At 45.5% G+C, this 11,311-nt stretch overlaps 2 protein-coding genes and 1 pseudogene across 3 annotated transcripts in view; 1 reads left to right on the top strand and 2 right to left on the bottom strand.

Moving 5' to 3' along the window:
* The window catches only part of ITGA10 (integrin subunit alpha 10), a 26,785-nt gene extending 22,554 nt beyond the window's left edge, over window positions 1-4,231 (bottom strand). Inside the window, exons 1-7 of one of the 2 annotated variants that reach the window (XM_006157131.3) lie at window positions 3,992-4,231; window positions 2,419-2,530; window positions 2,130-2,239; window positions 1,819-1,910; window positions 1,199-1,313; window positions 401-528; window positions 71-219 (exon numbers count right to left, since the gene is read on the bottom strand). In XM_006157131.3, coding sequence (XP_006157193.1) covers window positions 71-219; window positions 401-528; window positions 1,199-1,313; window positions 1,819-1,910; window positions 2,130-2,239; window positions 2,419-2,530; window positions 3,992-4,043 — 758 coding nt within the window. In that variant the 5' untranslated portion in view covers window positions 4,044-4,231. Of the gene's footprint in view, window positions 1-70; window positions 220-400; window positions 529-1,198; window positions 1,314-1,818; window positions 1,911-2,129; window positions 2,240-2,418; window positions 2,652-3,991 lie in introns of those variants that run through there. The other variant, XM_027775196.1, reaches the window with a different exon arrangement.
* Window positions 4,232-5,056: 825 nt separating this feature from the next.
* PEX11B (peroxisomal biogenesis factor 11 beta) overlaps window positions 5,057-11,311 on the bottom strand; it is a 10,506-nt gene continuing 4,251 nt past the window's right edge. Inside the window, exon 4 of the mRNA XM_006157127.3 lies at window positions 5,057-6,251. Coding sequence (XP_006157189.1) covers window positions 5,846-6,251 — 406 coding nt within the window. The 3' untranslated portion in view covers window positions 5,057-5,845. The remainder of the gene's footprint in view (window positions 6,252-11,311) is intronic.
* Window positions 8,359-8,859, top strand: LOC106735791 (40S ribosomal protein S25 pseudogene; annotated as a pseudogene).

Genomic DNA, 11,311 nt, shown 5'->3' with positions numbered 1-11,311 from the left:
CCCTGCCCCCTCCCACCCTTTTAAGCCCTCATCACTCTGGCCTCCCATACTCCCCTTCACAGAGCCTCACCAGGCCACCATTATTGCTTGGGCAGTCTTTGTTTCTCGGCCCTCCCGCCGACTGAGGTTCCTTGCCGCTCTCACCACTTCCTCCTTTGTTCGGAAATCTCCTAGGGACCACTCATGTACAGGGCTCTCCCCGTACTGCACCAATCCCACCTGAGAATAGAGTATACACTCAAGTGGAATGTGTTTTTAGGGGTGAGTAGAGGAGGGAGAAGAAAGTAGGTGAGAGAGAGGAGATTAGTGCCTGGATATTACTGAAAACACCACACACACACACTTATCTCCTCTCTCTGACTCTCCCCACTCAAATCCATCCATACTACTTTTTCCTTACCTGTATCTGTTCTGGATCAATAAACAGTCTCCCTACCAGTCTTCGCAGGAAAGTCTGAACTTCAGACCAGGGGTAGATGCTGTTGGAGCCATCTAAGACGATGACAACATCCATGTATGTGGGGCAGCCTAGAGGAGGGGTATGGTGATAGGGAGCAAAGAGGTAGAAGAATATTGGGCAGGGGACAACAAGGGAAAGTGGTCACAGGAGAGCACATTCAATTCCAACACTTATTAGGCACTTGTTACATGTGAGGAAGGCACTGTGTCAGACCTGGGTGCATGTAGGTAGGAATAAAAGAGGAGTGAGGTGTGATCAGATACAATTTATGACTGAAAAGCAAAGTTAAGTGCTAGGTAGAAACAGCACCATTCTGTGCTACGGAAGGATGAAAGAGTTCTGATGTGAGACTCACAGGAGGCAGCAACTAAGAAGACAGTGAAGAAAAGATATTTGAGGAGAGGAGGATATTTTTAAAAAGACATTGGATAGAAAACATTTTGAAAAGGGAGATGGAGGTATGAACACAGACACATAGAACAGTGAGGTAATTGTTATGGCCAAAGCTCAGGGTATGTGGAGAGAGAACTCAAGTTTCTGGAGTTGGTTAGATCAGATCCTGGAGTCTTGATGCCTTGGTAAGGAGTCTGAGTTCTAGTCTATTTGAAAACATGGAGCTTTTGCAAGCACATGAGGTAGCAATGAGGGGAGCCATGCAGGAGTTATGCCCTTTGTCCCTTCTTTTTCCAACCCAGAACCCTCTTCTGGGAACTGTCCCCAGCCCTTCTTCTGGCTCACGTTGGGCAGTGGGTGCCAGGCTTCCCTGTGGCTGGAATGAAGCATCCACATGTGCACATATCCCAGAACTGAAGACGGAGCTGCCACAAGCACGAGACCAGAGAGGGGCACAGGCCTGGGGAGTGGGGGAAAGGAATAGTTACTCCCAGGCATGGAAGGGCACCCTCAGAAGCTCCTAGTCAAGGGAACCAGCAGTTAGTGTAATGGCTATGTTGCTAGACTCCCACGTATTCGACCGTAGTTCACGTCCCAGACCCGGTGGCTTAAAACTCATGCCGGGCGCGTATGCGTGCATGCCCAAAACCCAGAGAGGAGAATAGAGGAGAAGGGATTGCAGCGTGACCATCCCCCCCGGGGGGTGATTTCTCGCTTTCTGTCTCTATGTCTCTCTCTCTCTGTCTGGCAAGAGCACGCACCCTATAGCAAAAACCTCTCAAAAAAAAAAAAAAAAAGAAGCTCTGAGTCAAAGGAGGTACTGAGACCACTCCCTAAAATCTCCTACCTTGCTTTCTAAGTTTTATTTTTTTTTAACTCTTTGACAACTCTACATCAACAAACACCCCTTATCATACTGCTCTTTCCTCTGCCATGAACCTGCCATCGCCATTCCCCTAGCTCACCATGAATCCCCCATCACCATCTGTCTCTAGCAGAGACATCCCCAGGTGCATATTCACAGCAGGACGAGATGAATTTCCCAGTTGATAGTCTCCTGGTTTGAAAGAGATGGAAGAGAATGAGATCACAGGGTCACAGTGGGGTGCTTGAGTTCAGGGTATTTTGAAAGGAAATGAGGATCAACTTGATCAGGATAAAGTTGGGGACAGGAAGCATATGGGTCATAGGGATGAAGAAGTTGAGGTGTAAGGGGCCACAGCTACTAGGTATCGAGGTCAGGAGTCAGGAAGGGAAGGGTCAGGCATCTTCTTACCCAAGTGGCCCTTGGCACATGGGGCATTGTTGGGCCCCCCTACAGGGCAGCGGTAAACGTCCCCCCTCCGGTCGCCTGAAGGCCCATCCCATGGGGCACCCACCAGCATCCTGGAGGAGGACGTGAATATAAGCGTAAGGGTGAGCATGACCCTTGACAAAGGCCAGAGAGAAAGTGCATGGAAGTGGCAAGTTTAGAGACATTTTCAAAAGATGAGATTAGACTGGAGTCCCATCTATCTTGTCTCTCTTTTATCAAGATCACACCCATGGTTCCCTGGTATCCTCACCATCGCTGTCCACCCCCAACATGTTGTAAGACGCTGTATCCAAATTCAGTCTCAGGTGGCCCTGGGAATAGGCGTGGACGATGCACATCCAGGTTGAAGGGGGAGCAGAGTTCTGGGGGCCAGGATCATAAGGTTAGCCAGAAGTGATCAGAGTCAGAATGACCAGAGGTGCACAGCCAGAGAGAAGTCATGAGGGAATGTCTTAGTCTCAATCTATCTGTCTGTTTCTTACTCATAAACTCTTCTGGTTCTTGTCAATGTCATGTACTCAGAGCCCCAAGCAAGGATGATCCCCTCCTGTGTTTGTATCCAGATGTTGAATCTGTAGCCCTTAGCCACAAAGATGCACAGCTGGATTTCCATCCCTATCCATGAAATCACATTCACAGATATGTCTGGAAAGGCCAAGTTACTGTTTTCTACATCATTCCTCCTACACATCCTCTTCCCCAAATTGCAATGGTCAAAAGATGGAAGGGGGCCTTTCTGCAGCCCCAGAACAACTATTCTATCCAAATCCTCCCCAAACCCAAAACCACAGAGAACGAGAAGAGGCTAAGGAGCACTGTGTCTGGATCTCTCCTTCTCTCTTCTTGACTCCCAGTATCATTGTCACGCTCTCGCTCTCTCCAATGCCTAGGTCCCTTGCTGATTCTAGCCTTGGAAACCTCAGTGGTAATTAGCTGGGTGGGGACACTCGCCTGCCCACACACATAGTTTGCCATCCATCTTCGCCAAGGATCCCATCACCCCAAAGTTTCCCACAACCCATTTCCTTTTAACTCATCTACCCTCCCAACTGCACCCCCCTTACATCCATGGTCTCCTCAAACTTCAGCCTACTCTACAGACCCCCAATCATGGCCCAGATGATTCTTCCTTTCTCACCCCAATCCCTTTAAAATCAGAGCTGATATTTTAGGAAACAAAGATTACAGGGCACTGGCATGAAAAAATTCCAGGCCTCTTGTCCCTCCCATGGCTTTTTCCCCAGCTGCATCTTGCTCCTTACTTCTATACAATCCTCTCCAGGTTACCCCCACCACCACCACTCCCAAGGGCTACAGCTCTATTGCAAACCATGCTCATTTTCAGAAAGGTGTTATATATGTAAGCCTTTTTACATCCAGAAAACTGTATAAGTAGGAACTGTAGTTTGTTGGCTAGATAAATGCAGAGTTCTGACCACAGAGTCAGTCAGTTAAGTCTCAGGTCTCAAGGAACACCAGGGTAGGGAGGGGGATAATAAGAATCAGACGTGGAAGGTCACATCCTGTTTCTTCCAGCAACTGTAGGAGTTAGTCTACTCACTCATACAAGGATTAGGATAAAGGTTTTGGATAACTAGATATAAATTTTACAGAAGGACCTATGCGGCTTTCAGCCCCTGCCAGTCTTGATACTGAAATTTTATGTGGAGGTATAAGAACGCACATGTCCACATACGCACGAGCACACACACACAATGTAGAACCAGTGTTAACCTCCTGCCCTAACTCCCTAAGGGCCCCAATTCCAAACAATTCGTTTACCTTCCACTCCCACCAGAAACCAAGAAGTTAACCTCCCTCACCTGTCAGGAACATCAGGAGCAAGAACAAGTGAGGCATGAATGGGAGCTCCATGCCTGATCGTTCTCTGTCCTGTAAGAGAGGTCCTCTGTGCCTCTGTCACTCTCTTTTTCTGTTTTCTTTACTTTCCCTCCCATCCTGCCCCCTCCCACTGGCAGCTAAAAATAAAATTGGAAGGAATGGGAGGAGTGATGGTGGGGAGCTGTGGGGAGCTCCACAGCAAGGAAAAGAGGACTGAGCAATCTCGGTCTAGTTCTCTGCCTTGCTGCTGCCCCCTAGAGGCCTCATCACAATATCCAAAGAGAACACAACTTTTGATCTACAATACCTTCCCTCAGGTTTGGAATAAAAGGTAGGAGTGGGAGATACATCTTTTTTACTCCCTAGTCTTATTTATGTCAACGTGTATATGGAACATCGAGAAGCTGACAAAAATGGTATGATGTCCTTACCCCCACCTCCAGGAGTATCCCAACATATGAAAACACAGCCCCCAAACTAAGTCTTATTAGCCCCACTACACTTAGTTCTGTTCATGGCTTTTAGTCTATTCTGCCTTGTGGCATTATAGTTTTTGGAGGAACTATAGCTATAAACTAGGATACGGTGCTTTTTATGGGGCCAGAATAATTACTGTAGCATTAACCACCCTCCCACCCCTCTCTTTAACTTGGCTATAAACTGCTTGAAGTTAGGGCTAGGGAGCTTCTTAGCTTCTGTATGTCCATTACCTAGTATTTTGCCCTGCACACTGGAGACATTCAATAATAATCCGTGGGTGATGATGCTAGTGGCCAATTCCATGGAAAATCCAAACTACGGTGATAAAAATGAGAGCCTCAGGGCCAGCAGGTGGCGTAATGGTTGAGGTTCTGGACTCTCACATGGTTGACTGCAGTTTGCATCCCAGACCTGGAGGCTTCCTTTCTCTCTCTTTCTCTCTCGTGAGCACACGTGCCCTATAGCAAATTAAAAAATAAGTAAAATTAAATAAATATTTTATAAAAAAAAAAGAAAAATGATACAGGAGCCTCAAATGATAAGAACATGAGGGACCAGACCAAATATCGATGAACAAACTGATCTTTAATTTGCTGACCTGGAAGGCTTGCTCTCCATTTGGGCATGGATCCCAGCTATTTACACAAAATCATTGTACAATATTTACAGCAAGATGCTGAACACAGCATCATTTTGGATAGGCAAAGAAGGGGTAAGAAAAGGCTAGGGGACAAAGCTCTGAAATCAAAGTGTAAACAGAAATCTGAAGATATGGGTACAGATAAGGGCCAAATCATGAAGCAGGCTGGTGAGGTAGATGTGAGGGAAGAAGAGGAAGCATCAAACAACCTATGGTGCAGAAATATGAGGGGAGTGGCCCTTGGGATAGAAAGGCTTACAAATTATGATTTAAAATTTGAAGAAAGAAAAAATATGCCAAAAGCCACTTCTGTGAGAAAAAGGATGAAGGCAGTTCGAACATTATAGACCAAACCTTATACCTCCCCTATCAAAAAAAAATTCTGTTAAGTTTCTGAAAAGGGAGAACGTAAAAAAGAGAAATGCATACAGACAGAATCTTAAATAGATGTAAGAAAGAGAACGTAAAGAATCGAGAGAGAGACAGACAATTAAAGAGGAAAAAAAAAAGCTCAGGCATATCTGGTTATTAGAATCATTCTATCAACTTCACAAGTTACCTTTCCTCACCTCATGTTCCCCAAAGCTCTTTCACTCCTAAATCTCTGGATTTTAACTTTAACCAAGGAGTAGAATTAAAATGTGGCTGGTACATGGGGGACAATCTAAGGTTCCAAATCACCAATTCAGGTCCCCTCCTTATCTGTACCAGACTGTCAGGGTTTGAGTCGTAGCCAGGGACAGATTAGGGTGAGAATAGATAAGATGGAGGACACAAGGCCACAAAGCCCCACGATCCCTGGGCCACAGCGCCAGAGGCCTAATTTGTCCAATGGAATGAAGAGATCACAGGCATTTCTGACCACATCCAGCAGAAGTGGGGGATGACCTCGAAGGACCCGAGCCAGAAGCAGGACTCGGAGCCGAAGCTTCAGAACCAGTTGGGGCAGGCTTCCTCCTGGAGTCCCTGGACCCCCAGGTCCCCCAGTTTCAATTCCTCCTGGGACTCCTCCTCCAGAACCCTTCAGCCGCCGGCTACAAGCTGAAGATTCTTGTTCCATCAGTAGGCGAATCTCATAAGCATCACGGCTCAAATTCATGATGAGGGAAAATAGATAGTACCTGAGATACACAGGGCAAAAGAGTCAGAGAGGGCATGTACACCACTTATCATATCCAACATAATATTTTAATATCTTCTTTTCCCATAGCACAAAGGGATTGATTAGGTTGGAACACCAGAAGTAAATGATACTAGGAATGTTCTCCCTTGCGGACATTCTGCTAAGGAAATAAATCAGACACAGAAAGACAATACTGCATGATCTCACTTTATAGATTTTAAAGTAGTCTACGTCATAGAAGCACAGAATAGACATGAGAATGTACTGTTCTTTATTGAAAATTATATATATGGCAATACCCTTAATTTGATTATCATACACTGCATGCAGCATTCTTTGAAAAGCCATATTGTATGCCATAAAGATGTACAATTAAGGGAACCAGCAGTTAGTGTAATGGCTATGTTGCTGGATTCCCACGTAGTCGACCGCGGTTCGCGTCCTGGACCCAGTGGCTTGAAACTCACGCCGGGCGCGTGTGCGTGTGTGCCCAGGATCCTGAGAGGAGAATGGAGAAGGGATTGCGGCGTGACCATCCCCTCTGGGGGGTGATTTCTCACTTCCTGTCTCTCTGTCACTCTCTGTCCATCTGGCGAGCGCACGCGCCCTATAGCAAAAACCTCTCCAAAAAAAAAAAAAAAAAAAGATGTACAATTAAATGTAAACGTGAAACTACAAAATTAAATTTTTTTAATTTTTAAAAGAAACTTTTTTTTTAGTTTTGCTGTAGTTTCCTATAGTTTTACTATGGGGCGTGTGAACTCACTGGAGAGAGGGAGAGGGGAAGAAAGAGAGAAAAAAGTGAGAAAACACCTCCTCCCACCTCAGGGGCATGGCCCTCTCCTCCATTCTCCTCTGTGGATTTTGGGCATGCACACACACATGCCTAGTGTGATTTTATTTTTTTAAAGAATTATTTATTTATTTATTTACTTAATTCTATTTGTTATTATTTTTAAATTTGATCAGAGAGAGACAGAGAAAGAAAGGGAAAGCAAGCCGCCAAGTCCAGGACTCAAACCAGAGTCGGCCACATGGGAATCCAGCACCCCAAACCACCACGCCACCTGCCAGCCCCACCTAGAATGATTTTCAAGCCGCTGAGTATGGGACTCAAACCATGCAGCCAGCTACATGGGATTCAGTCGCCCCAGCCACCACACCAACTGGCCCAAGAAGCAATAAAAGAGAAGAAGAAGAAAAGAAGAATAAGTGTTTTCAGGAGTGGGGAGGTGGGGGCAATGGGAAGAAGTTGTCAAAGGCCACTTTGGGAGATCTAATGTACAGTACGGCAACTATAATCAACAATACTGTTGTATTGTTGTATCATATACTTGGAATTTGCTAAGGGATAGACGTTAAATGTTCTCATCATTGAAAAAATGGTAATTGTGTGAGGTGAAGGATGTGTTAACTAGCTGTGGTGATCATTTTACAATGTGCACATATAAAATATTAAGCTGCATAGCTTAGCTCAAGTAGTCTGAAGTGACTGCTAAGATACTATACTCCAGGCCAAAAGGTGGCATGGAGGTTAAGGTGTCGGATCTCACATTGCCAACTCTGCAGTTTTAAGTCCCAGAATTGGTGGCTTGAAAAATCAATGCCCAGTATTTGTGTATCCCAAATTCTGAGAGAATGGAAGAGAAGGGACTCTCTATAGTGAGTACATGTACAATATGGCAAAAATAAGACAATGTCCTACACAGGCTTGACCACATGGGAGGCCCAGGTTTGATTTCCAGTTCAACCTAAAGAGAGGGTGTGGTGGCATGCACCTGTAATTCCAACAATTTGGGAGACTGAGATAGGAGAATTGCTAGCTCTAGGCTGGTCTGGGCAACACAGCAAGATCTTATTTGAAAAAGCTGGGTGTGGTAGAGTGTGCCTATGATCACAGCCACCTGGGAGCCTGAGGTAGGAAAATTATAATACTATGAGACTCTACCTTAAAAATAAACAAATAGGGGCCAGCAGGTGGCATGGTGGCTGAGGCACTGGACTCCTATATGGCCAACTGTGGTTTGAGTTTTAGACCTGGTAGCTTGCTTTCTTTCTCTCTCTGGTCAAATTAAATAAATAATTATTTAAAATAAACAAACAGGGGGTGAGCGCTGCTTCCTTTCTGTCCGACATCTTAGTGAGGCTGTGGTTGCCGCAGCTGCTCTCCTGGCTTCGCGATGCTGCCCAAGGACGACAAGAAGAAGAAAGACGCCAGAAAGTCGGCCAAGAAGGACAAAGACCCAGTGAACAAATCTGGGGGCAAGGCCAAAAAGAAGAAGTGGTCCAAAGGCAAAGTTCGGGACAAGCTCAATAACCTGGTCTTGTTTGACAAAGCTACATATCACAAACTCTGCAAGGAAGTTCCCAACTATAAGCTCATAACCCCAGCTGTGGTTTCTGAGAGGCTGAAGATCCGTGGTTCTCTGGCCAGGGCAGCACTTCAGGAGCTGCTTAGTAAAGGACTTATCAAACTAGTTTCAAAGCACAGAGCGCAAGTAATTTACACCAGAAATACCAAGGGTGGAGATGCCCCAGCTGCTTGTCAAGATGCATAAACAGGCACAACCAACTGTACATTTGGAAAAATAAAATTTATTAAACCAAAAATAAATAAATAAATAAACAAATAGGAGCCAGCAGATGGGGTTATATCACTGGACTCCTACATGGTCCACTACAATTCAAGTTCTGGACTTGGTGGCTTAAAACTTAAGCTGGGCACGTGTGTGTGAGTGCCCAAGATCCCGGGAGGAGAATGGAGGAGAAGGGATTGTGATGTGGCTATCCCCCCAGGGGGTGATTTCTCACTTTCCTTCTGTCTGTGTCAGGTGAGTGTACACACCCTATGGCAAACAAGGGCCAGTCTGTGACCTGTGGTTATGTGAGCTGGATCTCTCATGCCAGCAGCATGTTTCAAATCCTGGATCTGAGAAATACACTGAGTGAACGTATGTGCGTGTCCAAAATCCCAAAAGAAGAGAGAAATGGAGGAGAAGGGATTGAGACATGATCATTCCCCATGGAGGATGCTTCTTTGCTTTCCCTCTCTCAATTCTATCTCTCTCTGTAAGTGCATGCAAAATTAAAACAAACAAAATTCAAACTATATACCATAAATATATACAATTTCTATTTGTTCATTATATTGCAATAAAAAAATTTTACGGGCCAGTCGGTGGCATAGTGGTTATGGCCAACTGTGCAGTTTCACTCTCAGACTGAGGGCTGAAAAATATGCCAGAGGGAACCAGCAGTTAGCGTAATGGCTATGTCGCTGGACTCCCACGTAGTCGACCGCGGTTCATGTCCCGGACCCGGTGGCTTAAAACTCACGCCGGGTGCCCACTGTGAACACTTTCAAAATGTAGTTTCACTCTTTTACCAAGTAAAAGTATTACTTAAAAAAAAATAGACTAGGGAACAGCAGATGGTTGTGTTGGTTATGTTGCTGGATCCCCATGTAGTCAGTGTGGTTCAAATCCTGGACCTGGCGACTTGAAACTCACACTGGGAACATGTATGCGTGCCCAAAATCTCAAGAGAAGAATGGAGGAGAAGGGACTGCAGCATAGCCATTCCTCCTAAGGGGTGATTTCTCACTTTCTGTCTCTCCGTCTCTCCAGTGAGCTCATCCTGTAACAATTCTTTTTTAAAAAAATAGTTGACAGAAAAATGGATTTAAAGACATTTCTGATAATTATGTTCACTTTTCAAAAATAAAATTCTTATTTTTTTTTTCTGGAGAGGTTTTTGCTATAGGGTATGTGCGCTCGACAGAAAGACAGAGAGAGACAGAAAGCGAGAAATTACCCCAGGGGGGATGGCCACGCTGCAATCCCTTCTCCTCCGTTCTCCTCTCAGGATCTTGGGGATGCACACGCATGCGCCCGGCATGAATTTAAGCCACCAGGTCTGGGATGTGAACCACAGTCAACTACATGGGAGTCCACCAACATAGCCATTACGCTAACTGCTAGTCCCCAAAAATAAAATTCTTAAAAGTAATCAAAACCTGGGGCCAGCAGTTAGCGTAATGGCTATGTTGCTGGATTCCCACGTAGTCGACAGCGGTTTGAGTCCTGGACTTGGTGGCTTAAACTCACGTTGGGCGCATGTGTGTGCATGCCCAAGATCCAGAGAGGAGAACGGAGGAGAGGGGATTGCGGTGTGGCCCTCCTGGGGGGTGATTTCTCGCTTTCTGACTCTCTCTGTCTGTCTGGCAAGCGCACGTGCCCTATAGCAAAAAAGAAAAAAAACCTCTCCAAAAAAAGAAAAAAAAAGTAATCAAAACCTGACAGACATTATAAGAAAACTATAGAGGATTTCAAAAAGCTTATGAAAATTAAAGCACTACTTTAATTTGGTGTGATTTTTGAAATTCATGCACAGCTTTTTTTTTTTTTTTTTTTTTTTTGAAAGTTTTTTCCTTTTGGGCGTGCGCTCGCCAGACAGACAGAGAGAGACATAGAGACAGAAAGCGAGAAATCACCCCCCAGGGGGGATGGTCACGCCGCAATCCCTTCTCCTCCATTCTCCTCTCGGGATCTTGGGCACGCATGCACACGCGCCCGGCGTGAGTTTTAAGCCACCCGGTCCGGGACACGAACCGCGGTCGACTACGTGGGAATCCAGCGACATAGCCATTACGCTAACTGCTGGTTCCCAATGCACAGCTTTTTCAAACCACTGGGCCTGGACTTTAGTTACGTGGAATCCATCCACTTTAACCACACCACCAGTTTGCCCTAAAGCCTTTTCTTTTTGTTAGAGGGAGGATACGTGTGCTTTCAAGGGGGAGGGGGAGAGAGAGAGAGAGAAAAGAAAAGTAAGAAAGTACTCCCTACAGGGGAAAACCATGCCACACTCCCTTTTCCCCTATTAGGTTGTTGAGAAAGCCATGGTGCATTTTTGCATAGAAAAACACAGCAAAATAAATGACTTTCGAGACAACCTAATATTTCTCTCCTTGGGATTTTGAGCATACAGGCACACACCCCAAGTGTGTGTGTGTGTGTGTGTGTGTGTGTGTGTGGGGTTTTTTTTTGGGGGGGGGGG

Source organism: Tupaia chinensis, unplaced genomic scaffold (genome assembly GCF_000334495.1).
Source record: "Tupaia chinensis unplaced genomic scaffold, TupChi_1.0 Scaffold000529_1, whole genome shotgun sequence".
Classification (NCBI taxonomy): domain Eukaryota; kingdom Metazoa; phylum Chordata; class Mammalia; order Scandentia; family Tupaiidae; genus Tupaia; species Tupaia belangeri.
This window is presented reverse-complemented; position numbering and strand designations above follow the sequence as displayed.